At 55.7% G+C, this 16,884-nt stretch overlaps 2 protein-coding genes and 1 non-coding gene across 3 annotated transcripts; all 3 read right to left on the bottom strand.

The window, feature by feature from the left end:
- Positions 1–215: 215 nt before the first annotated feature.
- On the bottom strand, positions 216–297 carry TRNAS-AGA (transfer RNA serine (anticodon AGA)). The gene has a single exon. It is a non-coding gene; the product is annotated as a tRNA-Ser (tRNA).
- A 3,661-nt stretch (positions 298–3,958) lies between these two features.
- On the bottom strand, positions 3,959–5,278 carry NRN1L (neuritin 1 like). Its single transcript, XM_068991659.1, has 3 exons — positions 5,185–5,278; positions 4,353–4,467; positions 3,959–4,244 (listed from the first exon to the last, which is right to left on the bottom strand). Exons 1-3 carry the CDS (start codon positions 5,276–5,278, stop codon positions 3,959–3,961), a joined length of 495 nt encoding a protein of 164 aa, XP_068847760.1.
- A 464-nt stretch (positions 5,279–5,742) lies between these two features.
- Positions 5,743–16,595, bottom strand: EDC4 (enhancer of mRNA decapping 4). Its single transcript, XM_068991867.1, is given in 29 exon segments — positions 5,743–6,205; positions 6,443–6,606; positions 6,978–7,197; positions 7,289–7,475; positions 7,562–7,727; positions 7,809–7,924; positions 8,028–8,281; positions 8,283–8,467; positions 8,604–8,640; positions 8,725–8,877; positions 8,961–9,065; positions 9,159–9,592; positions 9,913–10,063; positions 10,151–10,266; positions 10,338–10,525; positions 10,601–10,692; positions 10,810–10,882; positions 10,964–11,144; positions 11,256–11,358; positions 11,456–11,551; positions 11,644–11,727; positions 11,805–11,914; positions 12,248–12,352; positions 12,442–12,589; positions 12,696–12,885; positions 13,155–13,254; positions 13,544–13,655; positions 14,026–14,182; positions 16,473–16,595. Coding segments are annotated over 29 exon segments (4,305 nt in total). The 5' UTR covers positions 16,558–16,595; the 3' UTR covers positions 5,743–6,012.
- Positions 16,596–16,884: the final 289 nt, after the last annotated feature.

Below are 16,884 nucleotides of genomic sequence, written 5' to 3'. Positions count from 1 at the left end.
ACCCAATTGGGGGTAGAGATCAGAAAATGTTAATAGATGTCTCAATAAAGTGGTTTTTACCACCTTTTAAAATAGTATTTTTACCATTATTGTTGGTGTGCAATGTGGAACTTTTCACCGAGCAACCATAAAGAGCAAGACTGGAAAAGACCAAGGCAATAGCATTCTTCTAAACTGGCTATGCCCCAACAGGAATCATCATAAGGGAAACATACCGTAGTCGGCAGGATTTGAACCTGCGCGGGGAAACCCCAATGGATTTCTAGTCCATCGCCTTAACCACTCGGCCACGACTACTTTCAAATATTGAAGGGATTGTAATCTCCATACATCTTCCTCATTTCTGTCTGTTTATTAAAATTTTTATTTAACCGTTATTTCATACACGGAATTGTCTTTGACTGTATAAGCTAATCTTATACTTTAAACCTGAACATATATTAACACCATAAAACATCATGGTCTGTTTTATGTACTGGGCTTCATAAAAGATTAAAAAATAAAACTTTTAGGGACTTCCCTCGTGGTCCAGTGGTAAAGACTCTGTATTTTCACTGCAGGGGGCACAGGTTTGATACATGGTTGGGGAACTAAGATTCCCTGCAAGCTGCTTGGCCAAAAAAATATAAGTAAATAAACTTTAAAAATTATCTCCATATGTCTAGTGTGATGCTTCAAGAATGAACTTAGGGGCCAAACAGAATTATATCCCAGCTCTGACACTTCCACAGTTGCATGAACTTAAGGAAGATATCTTCCCCTCCCTAAATCCCATGTTGGTTTGTTTGTTTTCCTTTTTAAAAGATTTATTTATTTAGTCTGAACTGGGGTTTTGTTGCTGTGCTTGGGCTTTCTCTAGTTGTAGCAAATGGGGGCTATTCTTTGTTGTGGTGTACAGGCTTCTTACTGCAGTGGTTTCTCTTGTTGCAGAGCAAAGGCTCTTAGGTATGCAGGCTCAGTAGTTGTGGCCCGGTGATATGTGGGATCCTCCTGGACCAACAATTGAACCTGTGTCCTCTGCATTGGCAGGTAGATTCCCAACCCCTGAACTACCAGGGGAAGCTCTAGCCTCGTGTTTCTTATTTGTATAATGGGGATAAAAATCCTGACCCCCCCCCACAGTTATTGTGAGGTTAGAAAATAATATAGAATTCCAAGGTTGATGGGGTTTAGAAGTCCACACCTCTATTTTACAGAAATTCAGCAAATTAATTCAACAGATATTTACTGAGCAAGCTATGGGCAGGTGCTGGGCTCTGGTGAAGAACTCCAGAGCCCTGAGATAAAGAGGTACGTTGATGCAAGAGGGACTGGGCTCAGGATATCTAGCCCCCAGATTTTCCCCTGAACAATAGCTATTCCATGTCTGCAGAGCTGCAAATGTGAGAAGCACCATTACCATGATCCTCTGCCCTGAGCAGCTGTGTCTAGGACCCAGTCCAGTTGGCCATCAGCCCACCCTTTCCCTCTAGCTCTGGGATAAAACACACAAAGCTCTTAAGCCCCTGGCCAGAGAGCAGATTCTGTCCCCACCCCCAACCCCATGCTTACACTCCAGGTCACTCAATTCCAGGGAAGAGAAGGGGTTTAGGGAGCAAAAACCAGGGGAAATTAGGTCACAGCAGGAGGATGGTAATCCCCTTGATGGCTGGCCAACACTACAGAGCCCCTGCTCCTGGAAGCAGGCTGCTCCTAGCCACCCACCTCGAGTAGCTCTGGGAAGATTTTTGGGGTTTGGAGCCCCAGCACCATCCGTCCCAATACTATGCTCAGGTTAATAGCCCAAAGAAGACATACCCTCCATACTGAAGTCATTCTTAGGCCAAGCTCTTGCTGACTGTAACATTTCCTATGCAGGTTTTAGCGATTCTGTTTTTCATTCTACACACTCCCACAAGTGCATTCTTTATACCCACCCCTATGTTGGGTGCTGGAGACACAAAGAGGACCCTTGATGAATCCACGGTGGGGGATTCTGACCTAGACCCAGACAGTAACAAGCCAGTGAGCCAGTGCTATCAATACTGAGACAGAAGAAAGCCTGGGAGCTGTGTGGACCTGAAGGAGGCTTCTGATTCAGCCTGGATTCAGGGATAGGGAGGAGGGAATACTGAACAAGAAGTAGGAGTTTGCCAGGAGAAAATAAGGAAGGGTATTCTGAGCACAGAGAATAGATGTATAAAGATCCAGAGGAAGAAAAGTCCCGCGTTTCCTTCCAGAAGATACTGGTGGTCAGCAGGGGTGGTTCTGGGTTTTTTTGACTTGAACTTTCTCCTTTAGGTAAGAAGATGGGTAAGGAATGGTTGGGAGGGCAAAGCGGGGATAAAAGTACAGGTGAAGGAAGTACGGGAGCAAAGACAGGGCAGAGTGAGTTAATTGAGGCATCTTAGCTAACTCCGGGAGATGGTGATGGACAGGGAGGCCTGGCGTGCTGCAGTTCATGGGGTCGCAAAGAGTCAGACACGACTGAGAGACTGAACTGAACTGAACTGAACTAGCTAACTGGAATGAGAGGTGTTTGGGAAGCCTTGCTGAAGTAGGGCTCCTCTGGATGAAGTAGAGTGGAGGTCTCTGGAGGCTCCTGTCACCCTGGAGCCTAAGCAAGGGTCCTACCAGGCCTGATTCTGTCCTAGGGCCGACAACCCCCCCAGCACGTGCTTTAGTGCAAACCTGGCCTGACAAGTTCTGGACTCCCACCCGTCCTCCCCTCCCAGCTGATTCCTTGGGCCCCTCTTGTAAAGCCCTCTCCAACTCAGCCCCACTTCTCCACCATTTGTCACTCTGGCATCTTTACTATCTATCACTCTCTATCATGCTCCTTCTCTGAAACCTCCCCTTACCCCAAGGACTGAGCAGGCAGATCATTCCTCTGTGCTGCTATAGAGTGGGAGTTACTCAGTAGACTGAATAAACCATCCTACATAGACACACAGCTGACTTACATAGGGCCTGCAGACAATGAAAAAGAGTTTAATATCGGGATCAGTTTTTCAACGGAGAATAAAGTAGAGGGAGTGAGAGTAGAAGCCGGTGAGCAGGCCATGGCAGTGTTCACTCAAGTCGTGTAGGGGTAAACTTGGTGGAGGGTCCTGGCAGGGACGGTAGAGGGTCGCTCCCTCTCCAAGGCCTTCTTCCCTCAGGATCCTGCTCATGCTGATTCTCGCTCTTCTTCTCCACCATGAAGAACAGGGGCTCCTCACACATGGCACATTCATCTGTGCTTCCAGAAACTCCTCTGGGATTTCTCTGACCTCATGCAGCGCACCTCTTCTCAGAGAACAAGCTTGTGCAGAGCAGAGGACAGAAGGACCCTCATTGTGACCCAGTTTCTGCCGCTCCCGGTCACCTCAGAGACTCCAACGTTGACTCCAACAGGGGGTTCCCCGTCTTCTGGAACAGGCTCCCCTCAGATGAACCATGACCCCAGAGAAGGAGAGGAAAGGGTACTTAATCTGAGCTGTGTCTTGAAGGCTAAGGGGGTAGTTCAGCAGAGGGAGCATGAGGTGAGATGGTCAGGAGCCTGGAAGCTGGGAGAGGGGTGGACTGGCTGGGGGTGGAGATGGGGACGCTCCACCACCTCACAAGGCCCCTACAGGCCAGCACGGGAGGGCCAGGAAGGTAGGAGTGCCAGCCTGGGAGAACAGAGAGAGAGAGACATTCCCGGACAGAACTCTTGGAACCTGCTGGCAGTGGAAAGCTCTGCCCTGCCCCTGGGAAATGAGTGTTTGTGAGGAGAAAGACTGAGTCCCCTGTGGCGGCCTTCAGCTCCGCCCATGTCATCTTGGGGATCAGTTTCTGGAGGCCTCAACCCCAGCCAAGCAGGCCTCAGCAGAAAGAAAGGAAGGAACTTAGTACAAATATAAATACCTTTAATGAAAGCCAAGTGTGCTCTGAGGAGGCCGACGGCAGCCACCAGAGCAAGGCTGGAGGCGGGGGCATCACTACCCAACTGGACTGGCTAGGCCAGGGGCCCCAGGAGGCAGGCCAGCGCCAGAGCAGCTGCCAGCAGCGGGGGAGTGGGCGCCGAGGTGGGCGCTGGCGCTGTCGCCCGCAGGGTTTCCTGGTTGGTCTCTGTGCCCACCCCGCGCTCCTGAAGGCGCACAGGGGTGCCACAGAGAGTGTGCAAGTTATCTGGGTGTGGGGCCCGGCGAGCTTCTTGCTGTAGTGACTCCCACACGGCTGCTGCCTCCTCTGGGCAGCCCAATAGGACTCGCGAGGCACAGGTGTGGAAGTCATTCCAAGACCTGTTAAGGGTATGGGGTTAGGGGAATTAGGTGGGGCAGGGGGGCTTTGGGATGGAAGGGAAAAGGCTCAGATCCCAAGGGTGATGTTGCCCTCACACCCGCTCATACCTGCAGATGGTCTCCAGTTCGCCTCCGTGGCCCATGCTGTCTCCCAAGCGGACGAGACACTCAGCAAAGCCCTGGTATATGGTGTCGCAGCGGCCTGCGCCCGCTGCAGCTGCTGCTGCCAGGGGAAATACAGGGACTGCGGGTGGGGGTGGAGACTAATTGATAGGATGAGGCAGTGCACCCTCAACCCCCCAACCCCTAGAGGCTTGTTTACCAGGGAGCTTTCTGGGGACGTGACTCAGCGTGAAAGGGGCACCCCAGGGAACGAAGGGGCACACCTGGGGACCACCCGCCACCACCCACTTCTAGGATGACCCAGACAGGATAGGTGGGCATGGGGAAAGAAGTCTCATCCCAGGGGTTGACTTTCTCCGAGTTCTGGGCCCCAGGTCAGGTGAGAACGGTCCAATTGAAGGAGCATGGACATGGGTAAGGGGGACAGGGCCCCTGGCAAAAGCCAGTTTCTCTGCAGCCTAGACACCTTCCTGAACACAGGTGTTTCCCAATGGGTCAGGATAGAAGCGGTTGAGATCCAGGCCCGACCCTAGGAGAGAACCTCAGAGATCCCAGGGTTGGTCTGAGAGTCCTGCAAGAGGTCAAACCTCTGCTTATCAGACTGTGGAATTTGAGGTTCTTCCCTCTGAAAATAGGGTTCAGTTCACACCCCTCACTTTACATCTTTCAGTCACTGATCACATTCTTCCCTCCCTGGAGCCCTTTCACCTCTCCACCCTGGCTCTCGGCACTCAGCACAGGCTGTGCCTCCGCTCCCACACAACCTACACCCATCCTGTGGGGAGGGCGTGTGGAGGGTCTGGGTCCGGGCACTCACCGAGGGGCGACAGCAGCAGCAACAGCAACAGCCCCAGCGCACAGGGCGGTTGCCGGTGGTGACAACAGCAGCAGCAGCAGCAGCAGCTCATCATCCCCAGCTGGGAGCCTACTAACAGGGCTAGCAGCTTGGAGGGCAGCCCTTCAGCCCAGCCTCCGGGAGGAGGCACTGTGATTGGATGGGAGGCGGGGCTCAGCCACCCAGAAGCCCTACCCCAGTTCCAATAGGCAAAAGAGGAGGGAGGGACTCGAGAGAGGAGAATGAACCCAGGAGCAAAGTGGGGTGCTGAGCTGACCCGGGGCGGGGGGCCCTTGCCTCGGAGATGGAGAGATCTGGGAGAGTAGCTGGGCAGATGAGGGTGGTGTCCAGGCCCCCTGGGATGGGATGGCCTAGACAGAGCTCCGCATAGGGAGAAGAGAGGGGGTAGGTTAAGAGAGGGCAGTTATCAGTCACACCAAAGACACATAAAAAGCACACACATACTCCATTTTATTCCAAAAACATTTACTTGAATTTCTCAATGTTTTCTCAAAAACAAAAAGACCCAAATCGGAGGTAAAAAGGAAATTGGAAAATTCAACTTAAGTGGTGTCATAATCCCGGGGGTTATGCTCCAGGCATGGCAGAACCCAAGAAGGCACAATACCCACCCTGGGCCCAGCCTACACCCACTGGCTATCACACCCTGCAGACCACAGCCAGTGCTATCCCCATAAAACTCTCCAAAGGTGGGAGCCTGAGCAGGTAACTGGCAGGCATGACCCCACTTTGGCCTAAGCCTGTCGGTTGGCCTTCAGTGCCACCTCACCCTGGACAAAGCAGGCTTAGCTAAGGGAGGCTGGGGGTCATAAGGCCGTGCAGCATGAGGCTGAGACGCCGGGCTGCTTTGCCAAGTGAGTTGTGTGGCTCCGCCTGCAGGAACTGGAAGAGCTTCTGGCGCACCTGAGCCATGACGGAGCCCATGTGGTCCCGAGTGATGGGGTCACTGTGGTCCAGGTGCATTACAGCCTCTTCCAGGTAGCTGGGGATGGAGGAAAAAGACTGACTACAGGTGGCCTCCAGCAGAGGAGAACGCCCCCTGGTGGCTATGAGGCCCAGAGGGGCTGCTGACAATGGAAGTCTCAAAGCCTGAGATAGGTAGGGCGGAGGGGACTGGTGGAGGTCACCAGGGAGGGGAGTCAGGTAGGAGTGGGAGTCTCTGCTTTGAAGTACTCACCCACCTTCACCCCAGCTCTAGTCCCCGACTATTCCCACTCACCTGAGCTTGAGGTCAGTTCGAGTGCCAAGATCAGAGGCCAGTTGCTGGATGAGAGAAAGGAGTACAGGCTGGGAGAGGGGGCAAGGTGGCTGCCCAAAAACCTGGCCTGGGTCCACTGTTTCACACACGTATAGCACCAGGTTCAGGTCGGCAGCTGTCAGGGCCTGAGTAGAGAACAGAGTTTATAGCTGTTGTCAAGATGGAATGCCTGCTTGTCTGGCTATGTGGCCTGGGAGAGGACAACTGCCGAGTAGGGCATCCTGAGGGAGTTGCTCAGGGGCCCAGAGAGAGCACTGAAGGGCTGCTGTTACTCTAGGGGATCAGAAAAGATTTCTGAGAAGGGTAGTGACGAAGCAAGGTGGACTGAGGTAGAAATAAAGGGATCCAGGGCCCAGGCAGAGGGAAAAGCAAGTGAAATGGCCTGGAGGCAAAGAGAACCAAAAAAAGTCTGCTGCCAGACCACCCGAAGTCTGATGGAGAACCTGAGTCTTGTCAGGAGACACTGGCCTCTACCTGGGCCCAGTGCCTGGCTTACCTGCTGGAAGGCCTGATTGAGGTGGCCCTGCTGTAGCAGCTGCAGGATATGGGCTTGCTGGGCTTGGCAGTCGAGGTGGGCAGCGGGGACAGGTGTGCCGGCAGCTGAGCGCATGGCCTGCATGATGCTAGAGGTGACGGCGGCCTGCTGCTCCTTGAGAGCCACACTCACTTCGCCCTTCACGATGCGCTGTACCTGTGCTAGAATCGCCTCCTGCAGGCTGCGAAGCAAGTGAGGGAGACGAGGTCAATATGCGGTTGGGTCTGGCCCTTTCCACACCCACCACCTAGCTCTGTGCCCAGGCCACCCACCTGCCTACGGCCACGTGCAGCTGGTGCTGCACCTCAGCCCGAACGCTGCCAGACACAGTGGCCGCCATCTGCTCAGTGGCCCCCTGCAGGGTGCTGACCAGGCCCCGCAGCTGGGCCAGCACGGGCTCCCGTGCCTCCTGCTCTCGTGCCTTGCGGCTCTTCATGTGGTTCTCCAACTGCTGCAAGTCTGAAAAGTGACCAAGGGGCCCATGAGAGGGACAATGGGGAGAAGAGGATGGCCTCTCCCTCCCTGAGGCAGAAGACCCCACTCACACTCCTGTGTGCCCAGTCGGAAGCTGTCATTGATCTGCTGGAACATGGCCTGGCAGCTCTTCTCGAAGGCGGGCAGGACCACGCTCTGGAAGGCTTCCCGGTAGGCAGCCTGCATTGGCCCCTGTAATGTGTCTGCGGCTGCTCGGGCAATGGCATCTGTCAAGTTCTAGGAGTGGAGGAAAGGCTGAGTTGAAAGTCTTGAGCTCATGCCCACCACCCACTTCCCTTATCTTGGGCCCTACAGCACCTTGGACTTGAGCAGCTTAGAGATGTTCTCTTTCATGCTACTCTCCACAGCTGTGAGTTTGGTGGCCACCGAGTTGCTGAGTTGGCCAGCCACAGGCTCCAGACTCCGGGAGACACCTGGGACAGGGGAAGGAGAGAGGAGCCGAGCCATGAGACGAGATTTGACAGGGAGAGGGCCCTTCGAATCTGGCCCGCCCAGAAGTCTCCATGTGAAACTCACATGGAGGAACCGTCTTCTTGATCTCGTCTCGTATGCTGCGCTCCAGCCGCCCTGCCACCGCTGAAGACAGCGCCTGGGATAGCTGCTGCGTCAGCTGCTCCTGCAGCTGCCCACCTCGCTGCTGCCCCTCGGCCAGGGCCCGCTCCAGTCGCCGCTCTGTGCTGTCGCTAAGGAACAGACCCGGAGGAGGTCCCACATCCCGTCCTGGGCTGAGAACATGGCTGCCTCCCTGTCCCGGCTGCGCCCTTGCCCCCAAGGATACGCTCCTGCTCGTGCCTCGACTCCAGGGCTCGCTCCACGTGGCCAGTTACAGTGCTCTGCAGGCCTTCAAGCTGGGCACACAGGCGCTGCAGCAGCTCTTCTTGGCTGTGCCGCAGCTGTGCCAGCTCTCTCTGCTGCTGCCAGATCAGTGCCGGCCAGTCCTCAGGGGTTTCTGCCACCTGCCAGTAACACCAAAAGTCACCTGATGCCTGCCCTGCTCATCCCCACATCAGACCAGGGCAAGGTCTGGGTACCTCCCCCACACCCACAGGCGGAAGTCCCAGAAGCAGAAAGGGACTCTTTCTGCTCACTCACCTGGTGCTCTGTGAGCCGGGATCCCAAGGATGAATCCCTGCCATAGGTGAGAAGCACCTCAGGCCACGTCACACAGGCAGCCTGAAGACCACCCACTCCCTGGCCCCAGGACCCCTCCTACCCGTCATCCTTTTTGCCCTTTCTCTTGAGCTTGGGTGAGGCCCGAGGGGATCCCTTGGTCTTCCAGTCCTTGGCTGGAAGACGTGGAGTGGGCACTTTGGTGCCAAAGTTCCCTGCAGCAGAGGCGAGGCTGGCCACCTCATCATCATGGTCACTGGGGGAAGAGGAAGGAGAGAGATAGGCACTTGCCCACTGGCTGGCCCTCCCGGGAGAGGAATGGTGCAGGGTGATGCCTACCTTTGCTCGGCACTGGCGTCCTGGCTGTCGTGTTGCTGCAGCAAGTGATAAGGTGGTCGGTGGAAAGCCAGGCTCTTGTGCTTTTCCTGGAGGCCATTCCGGGGGCTGAGGAGGGCCAAGCCAAGTCAGTGGTGGATGACTCTACCTGAAGCCCCTACCACTGGGCACACTCCCCCGCCTACCCTCCAAGCTCCTCACCTCTCTGCCAGGCTGCTGCAGGTCTCGCGAGTGATGTCTGGAGCTGTAGGCCAGACCTGACTGTCAGGGGCTGTGGCCTCCTGGGTCAAGGCTGCCTCCAGGAGGGAAGGGGTACTATGCCGATCCCCATCCCCAGGGCCCCCATCCAGGCTAAGCTGGGGGCCAAGCTCAGGCCCTGGCCGGGGCCGTGGAGACAACAGGTGGAGCGCCGAGGCCGCTGAGGCCATGCTGTCTGGCTCCAGGCCCTCAGGAGCGGAGGCACCAAAGCCACGGGACAGCGCCTCAGATGCGATCTCAGGGATGTCCTGGGACAAGGCAGTGGAGGCTGAGGAGATAACATCAGGGGAGCGGGTGCGGCTGGGGGAAGCCTGAGGCAGCCCCAGGGGTTCCACTTCTTGCAGCTCCAGGGCAAGTGCAGAGGCAGCAGTAGGCACCTGAGGGACCAAGATAAGACTTAAATGGTGGGAAGTAGGGCTAAAACAAGTATGGAGATGATGCACTGGAGTGTGCAGTGATGAGAGATGGGGCACGGGGGATGGGGACGCAAGTCATAAATGGTCACAGTCAGGAGAGGAGGGGGAAGGAGAGGCTGAGGGGCTGCTCTCCAGGGACACCGGGGGCTAAGATACCCTCAGGGGAAAGATGGGCTATCTGAGGCAGAGTAGGACCAGCACATAGGAAACTGGGAGATCGCCACCAACCTCCCCACCCTCATATGCTTGCCACCCTGCACTTCACACACCCACACACACACCTGACCAGGTCCTTTGGGAGTCAGTTTGTTGGCCGGACCTGGGAGCAGGCCGGGCAGGAGCCCACGTGGGCTTGCCTGCAGGCTGCTGCTGCTCATGGTCAGCCCGCCATCCAGCTGTAGCTTGGGGCTCAACGTCAGCTCCTCAGGTGGCCTGGTGGCAGGAGGATGAGGTGTAAGTAGACAGAGCCTGGCGCCACCTGGCACCAGCCCCTGCTCCTCCCTCTGCCCCTCACTTTACCTAGGCAAGGCGGGATCCACGGCCGAAGTACTGCTCATAGCAGACACGGCTGTGAGAGAGGAGCTGCTGCTGCTGCTACTGCTGCTGCTGCTGCTGCTACTGGGAGATGCAGCAATCTGGGGAAACATGGAGAATGAGGGCTGTGGCCGTGGAGGACATCCCTGAGGCCCACTCCTCCCAAGCACACCTGCTGCAGGGAGGTGCTAGGCGTCATGAAGGCGTCAGGTGTCATCAGCTTGGGCTTGGTCTCACTGCTCAGACTGAGGAAGTCAGCCGGTGCAGGCAACTCCACGATACGTCGGAGGTCAGGCTGGGAGCCATGAGCAGCCGATCCCAGGCCCTCTGAGCCCAGCTCCGGCCGAGACTCTCCAAATGCTGTGAGGAAGGCTGCCACTTGAGTCAGATCTCACACTCTGGTCAAAACCTGCTTCCCTCTCATCCCTAACTCACCAAAGTCTTCATGGGCAGGGTGCGAGGGGAGCGGGGCCACAATGTCAGGGTTCAGCTGTGGCTGAAAGCGGATCTGGACATCCTGTAATGCCCTGCAGGATGAGCAGAGGAAGAAAATGACAGTCAGAGGGAGAAAATGACAGTCAGAAGCAGCACGGTAGGGAGGGGCACTGACCTCGCACAGGCAGCCCCCTCCCCAACACACTTACTTAGTGTGCACACAAAAGAGCTTGATGAGCACACCGGCTGAAGACTCCATCGCACCTGCTCCGTGGGTCCCGTCTATAAGGACAACGTGGATGACTAAGCCCCTGACACTCTGTACCTTAGTACTCCCCTGCCTCCCAACCCTGAGCAGCTCACCGGCCCCGAGGCTGTCATTCTCCTCCTCGGCAGGCAGCACCTCTGTGTGCCGCAGCCGGCAGCGACTCACAACCTGGATACCGAAGCTCAGTACAGGGTGGGTGAGAAGGAACTCAGAGATCGAGCTGAAGCAGGCCCGGCCCTCCTCCTGGTTCTGCAGCAGTTCCATCACGTAGAGGACCTGCACAGGCGGCAAGGTCACAGCTGAGTTCAGGGGCTAGGAAGACCCCAGATGAGCCACACACACCTTCGTCCCCCCAGTGCTACCCACTCTGCTCCCACTGCAGCCTACCTTCCGCTGTACATCACTGAGGATCAGGTATTCTGCTGAGAGGTCCAGGCAAACCTTGAGGCTGGGGGGCACACTCACTGGGCTGAAGATATCTGGGGAGAAGCTGGATGGGGGGGATGAGGCAGGATAAATGAGACTTAGGATGGAAAGGACCCATATCACCAAGTCTGCCTCTGCCCAGCCCCACAGCCCCTGCTTACCGAATGGTCTGTAGGCAGGTCCAGGACACCGTGCACCACATCTTCAGCTCCCGATTCTGGTCAGCGCCAGTAATGAGGAATCTCCAGAAGGGGACCCTGCAAAGCAGCAAGGCACTGAGTGGCTGGGGGGGCCCTTTATGGTAACCCAAGATCCAGCCCACCACCCTCCAGCCTGCCCATTCACTCACTCAGGATCCTGTTTCTTGTGGTTGTCACAGAACAGGAGGCAGGAGAGGGGCCGCCCATCATGAGGCTTCCACTCATGTAAACACCTGCGGTAAATGAGGGGCCCAAGTGGCTGATCTGATCCCCTATCTAGGGGAGCCCAGTCCCTCAGGCTCTGCCTTACCGTGGCTCATCCTGTCCCTCAATGTAGATCTGCCAGAACTTGACAAAGCCATCATGACTTGCGGTAGCCAGGACAGTCCCATCAGGTGAGAGAGCCCCTTCACTCAAGCACTGAGAAGAACCCAAAAAGCCTTGCTTTGCCACCAACTAGAGGTGGGAGCAAGTCCTTCTCAGGTGAGGATGGAAGTGAGCTAGGCTGACCCACAGTGGATCTGCATGTGTGTATGAAAGACTGACCGAATGGAGCCCTGCGGAGAAGCCCCGATCCAGGGGGGTACAGCCAGGTCAGATGTGAGCACCACAGGAGACAGGTCACTCTGTGCTCAGAGGTCCCATGGGCAGAGTGCTGAAAAGCTGTCTGGGCAGCTGTGGGTCCAGGGAATAGATGAGGGACACAGTGGGGTGGGGCGAGAGGGCAGGAAAGGCAGTTGGTTGCAGGCTTACTGTGCTGTGGCCTTTTACCACGATGAAGCCCTGCTTGATCTGGCTGACATCCACGGGCCAGGTGCTGTGGTTGGTGCGGAGCATATCCAGGTCCCACACCTCAGCCTGGCAGGTACCGGGAGGTGAGCACACAGCCCATGACTACCCCACTGCTACTCAGCCCCTTCCTTTCCCCCCAGGCCCAGCCCCCTCACCCGGTCCTCATGCAACAGGGCCACCGTTGGGCTGCCCTCCTCACAGCAGTCTTCACTCTCTTCGGGGATGAAGGGGCACCAGATGATCCTGCGGAAGTGGTTCAGTGGAGTGCCCTCTGGCTGGCGGATGTGGACCAAGATCTCCTCTCTGAGCAGGGTGTTAAGGGCTAGTCGGAGGGATGATGCGGTGGGTCTGGCAGACCCAGCTCCACCCACTTTTCTCCAGTCCTCCGTCCCACCCTGGGAAAGGATACTGAATTTTGCCATTAATCAGGGCCAAGCGCCATACAAACAGGTTGCCTGCCTCATCCAGGCAGGCCAGCTGTGGGGAATTGAGATGTGCAAAGGCCAGATCAGCCACGCTGCCTGTGAAGCCTTTGAGCAGGGTCCGCTCTGAAGTGCTGACACTGATCACTCGCACCATTGCTGAGCCGTTGTTGGCAGCTGGAATCAGGAGAGTGGTAGACCGTGAATAAACTCAGGACCAGGTGGCAACAGAGAAGCCCTGCCCTTGCCTGCCTCTCTGCCATTACCAGTCTGAGGCTCAGTTTTCTCACTGGGCTCCAGAGGGCTGGGCAGAGCTGGGGGCATCGCAGATGAGCCTGCCATCAAACCTCTACAGTCTGAGGGGGCTGAGTGACCCGACAACCGCAGAGCTTTCCCTCTGGGGTGTCAAGCAGAACACCTTCCTCCTCTGTACTGCTCCTACTCACCCCGAATAGCATAGGCCAAGAAAGAGTTGGACACAGCAATCAAGTTGCCATAGTAGTATTTCTGCTCCCAGTCATACTTGGCGACAGGCTGAATTTTCACCTGAGAACCAAGAGTGAAGAAGGTCACAGAAGTCAAGGGCTGCAGCGGCTTTCCTGGAGCTGAAGTAGCCCCCAGCATGCCCGGGGACAGGAAAGGCCGTATGTGCAAGCCCAGCCACCCAGTCACAACTCTTGGGGTCAGATTCCCACAAAGACTTGGCAGCCCTGAGACTGGGGTACACTATCTGTCTGTTAGGATAATCCCCATAGGAACTGGCCGCATGGAATAGGGGAGGGACAGCCTAACTGTGCCCCAGCCATTATACATGCCACAACATTTTGGTGCCCACCTTGTTGCTCCCCCGTGCCTTGCTCGAGATGCTAGAATCACTGCTGGCCACAATCTCCACCTCCTTCGCCAAAATTCCAATGCCAGTGGAACTGTCGTCTCCTAAGAGGCAGCTGGAGGGAGGGGTGCACAAGCATAACTCTTGTTCACCAGAAGTCTCAATGGGCAGGGTTGAGGGGAGAGGATGCAGCCACTCTGGTGAAAGCGTCAAGAGCCAGATGCCCTGCTCTGCCTGAGTCACTGGTCCCCAAATCCATAGCTTCTCTTGCTCACCTCCCTCCTTCCATGCTAAACCAGGAGACCAAATTTCAGACTGAGGCTAAGCCCTTGTCCGTGGCCCTCATCCAAGTGAAGCATTCTACCCCAGGCCGTCTTGCGGGGAAGCAGCAGAGACTGCCAGACCCTCTTCCCCCACCTTATGCCTTTAGCTAGCAAATACCTCAAAGACCCCATCACCACCACTACCATCTCCCAGACACTCACATGACCTGCTTTTCCTGCAGGTTAATAGGTGGCATGGCTCGGAGACCAGGCTTGTTTGTTGAAGCACTGTCACCTGAGCAGAGGGGATCTGAGACCAGGAGCCCATTGAGATCTCCATTGTAGGCATTAGATGGTCGCTGGTTCTCTGTACTGGGGCCTAGGGGCAGAAAGGGCCACTCTGACGAGTTTGTTCCACCTGCCCACTGGCCTCTCCTTCTGCAGGGTCCCATTTAAGAATCATACGGTGCTCTAGGAACACTCAACAAGGCACGTCAGTGGGGAGGAGGGCCCTTTGTTCAATTCATTCTATAAGCACTGATGGTGAACCCAATGTATGCTAGGACCAAGGATGAGCATGAGGCTCTTCTACCTGGGGAAGGGGTGTTAGTCATCAAGAACCCTCTGTGGCCAGTTAATATTCAGGCCTGGGTCAGTAGAGAAGGACTCTGTGTACTTGAAGAAGGGCAGAAGAATAGTCAGGACCACAGTAGTAGTGTGGCTGGAACACAAACATGGGAAGGATGGAGGGAAAACAAGGCAGCAGAGGTCTCAGGAATGAGGCTGGGGTGCTTTGATTTTCCCTGTGGTAATGAGAGCCACGAAAGAGTTTTGAATGGGAAGGTAACATGATCTGCTATGGCCAGAGGACTGACTGTTCTAAAGTGACATGTAGGATAGCTGAGAATCCAGGTGAGAGATATCAGGACCTGGACCAAAGTAGTGGAGGCGCTGGGGAAGAGAGGATGGGCTCCTAAGGCATGGAAAGATATGATTAAATGTGGAAGAAAGAAAGGAAGGAGACTGCCTCACACAGACATGGGCTCAGAAGAAACCACTATGGACATGAAGGAGCTGGCCAAAGAGGAGAGAAATTAGGGGGTAGGGTGTATGAGTAGGACAGATAGCATTTCAGTTGTTTACCATCGGCTTTACCATCAGCTGTATTTCAAGCAATCTCATAGGCTCAAACACTACTCCAAAACTCCCAGGTGGCAAGCAGACTAGGGCTTCATATTCAGGAATCTGGCAAGTTTCTAGTCACAAAACAGCCTGGGATTTCACATTGTCCTCCAGTAAGAGGAGACAAGCAAGTACTACTTGGCAAACAGAGGAATCAAGTATCAATCTAAGAGGAAAAACTACAGGCCACCTTACTTGCATCAGAGTGAGTGATGCTCAGAGGTAAGGTGACCACTCTCCCTTCCAGGGAGGCTACTATGAAGACAAACAAGCCACATGTTACCCGTGCCAGGCTCCATCAAACCTTTGTGGCAGTTAAGAAGCATGAGAGGGCCACGCCAAGCCTGAGAGTCACGGGAGCACACACTCCAGGCCTGGGGAAAGGGGTTTGACAGTTTCAGGCAGCAGGTGGATTTTCTCAGAGATTAGAGGTTAGCTGAACCCAGCAGTGAGGACCCCTGCCTGTGTCCAAAAGGAGCCAGTTTGGGCTTTTCAGCAGGTTTAACAGGGTCTGAGGAAACACAGTCCTCAGCTCTGGCTGCTGCACATCCACACCACCATCACCAGCCAGTCAACTTCCCACAGGTCTCTGAATCTGCCATGAAACTTTGGTACATTAACACGTGCTATTTCCTCTCTGTAGAAGGTCTTTCCTGACACCCCAGTCCCTCTCTGTATTACAAGACCTGGCCTAAATACTGCTTTTCTCTCAGCTGTTCTCAGGCATTGACCAGCCCCTACCCCACCTACCCCATCCTCCTCATAGAACCGAAACACTTCTCTCTCTCATTGAGAAGAACATTATATTACACCTCATTAACTCTGTGGCCTAGCAGCTCATTGAGGGCAGGAGGAGCTCTGGAAGTACCATTGCAAACCCAGGTAAATTTGAAATAAATGGAAATTAACTACCGCTTGCAAATGTTTGCAGCCTGATCCAATCAGCAGTGTGCAATCTGTGGTTTGCCTTAATCCCAGAGAGCACACAGGAACTGGTTGGTCATCTTCCTCCAGAAAATCAGTCTTAAAATCGCAGGCCTAGAGTGTGCATTCCAGAAGGAAAGGCAAGTTGCTTTGCTGCTCAGCACAGCGCCTAGTTCTAGACCCAGAACTCGGTGTACAGAGCCCAGATTAGGCCTCTGAACTATGGTAAAAGGGTAGGGAACCCGGGCCAGTCCCAGGAACACTAGAGACGTTGCTGCCAGGACATCTGGTGGGCTTTGCGGATTCAGAGAAGAGCCTTCACCTTCAGCCGAGATGCTGAAGGACAGGGCAGAGCGGCACGGCTCGGGGATGGGGAAGGATCGCATCCTGGGCTATGCGCACTTGGGTAAGCACGCCCCTCCAACCCTCCAACCCTCGTCTGCCCTCACCAGATGGAAGGATGCGGAGCTGGTCCTGAGGGACACCAGGGCCATGAAGGCAGCCAAGGCCCGCGCTGCCCTTCTGCCCGCTCACCGGGGCCCACCCCCACGGTCCCGGCTCACCTCCTGCCGGCCGGTCCAGCTTGAGGATGTCCCGCAGGTGCTGCGTGGCGTCCTCGATGTCGATGCTCGCGCAAGAGGAGGCCATGGGCCCAGTCGCCGGCGCTTGGGTCCGCGCCGCGTTGGTTTCACTGCCGCCGCGCTCCGTCCAGCCGGGCACAACCCCACTAGGGCCAAACAGTGGGACGCCGGTCACTATACTCGATCCACCCGAAGCTCACAAACCGCCGCCCGCGCTGCGTCCCTGAGCCCCGCCAACCCCACTAACCGCCTCCACTTCCGGCCCACCCGAGCTTCGCCTCCCGGAACCTGAGCCGGGCGGAGAAGAAAGGTTCCGGGCTGGTGAGGAGGACGCCTCGCCCCTCCAGAAGCCCGCCCCTGCGCTAGTAGGGTAGGGGGAGTTCCTTGGGGCTGA

Source organism: Capricornis sumatraensis, chromosome 20 (genome assembly GCF_032405125.1).
Source record: "Capricornis sumatraensis isolate serow.1 chromosome 20, serow.2, whole genome shotgun sequence".
Classification (NCBI taxonomy): domain Eukaryota; kingdom Metazoa; phylum Chordata; class Mammalia; order Artiodactyla; family Bovidae; genus Capricornis; species Capricornis sumatraensis.
Note: the sequence above shows the minus strand (reverse complement) of the source record. Positions and strands in the feature narration are given on the sequence as shown.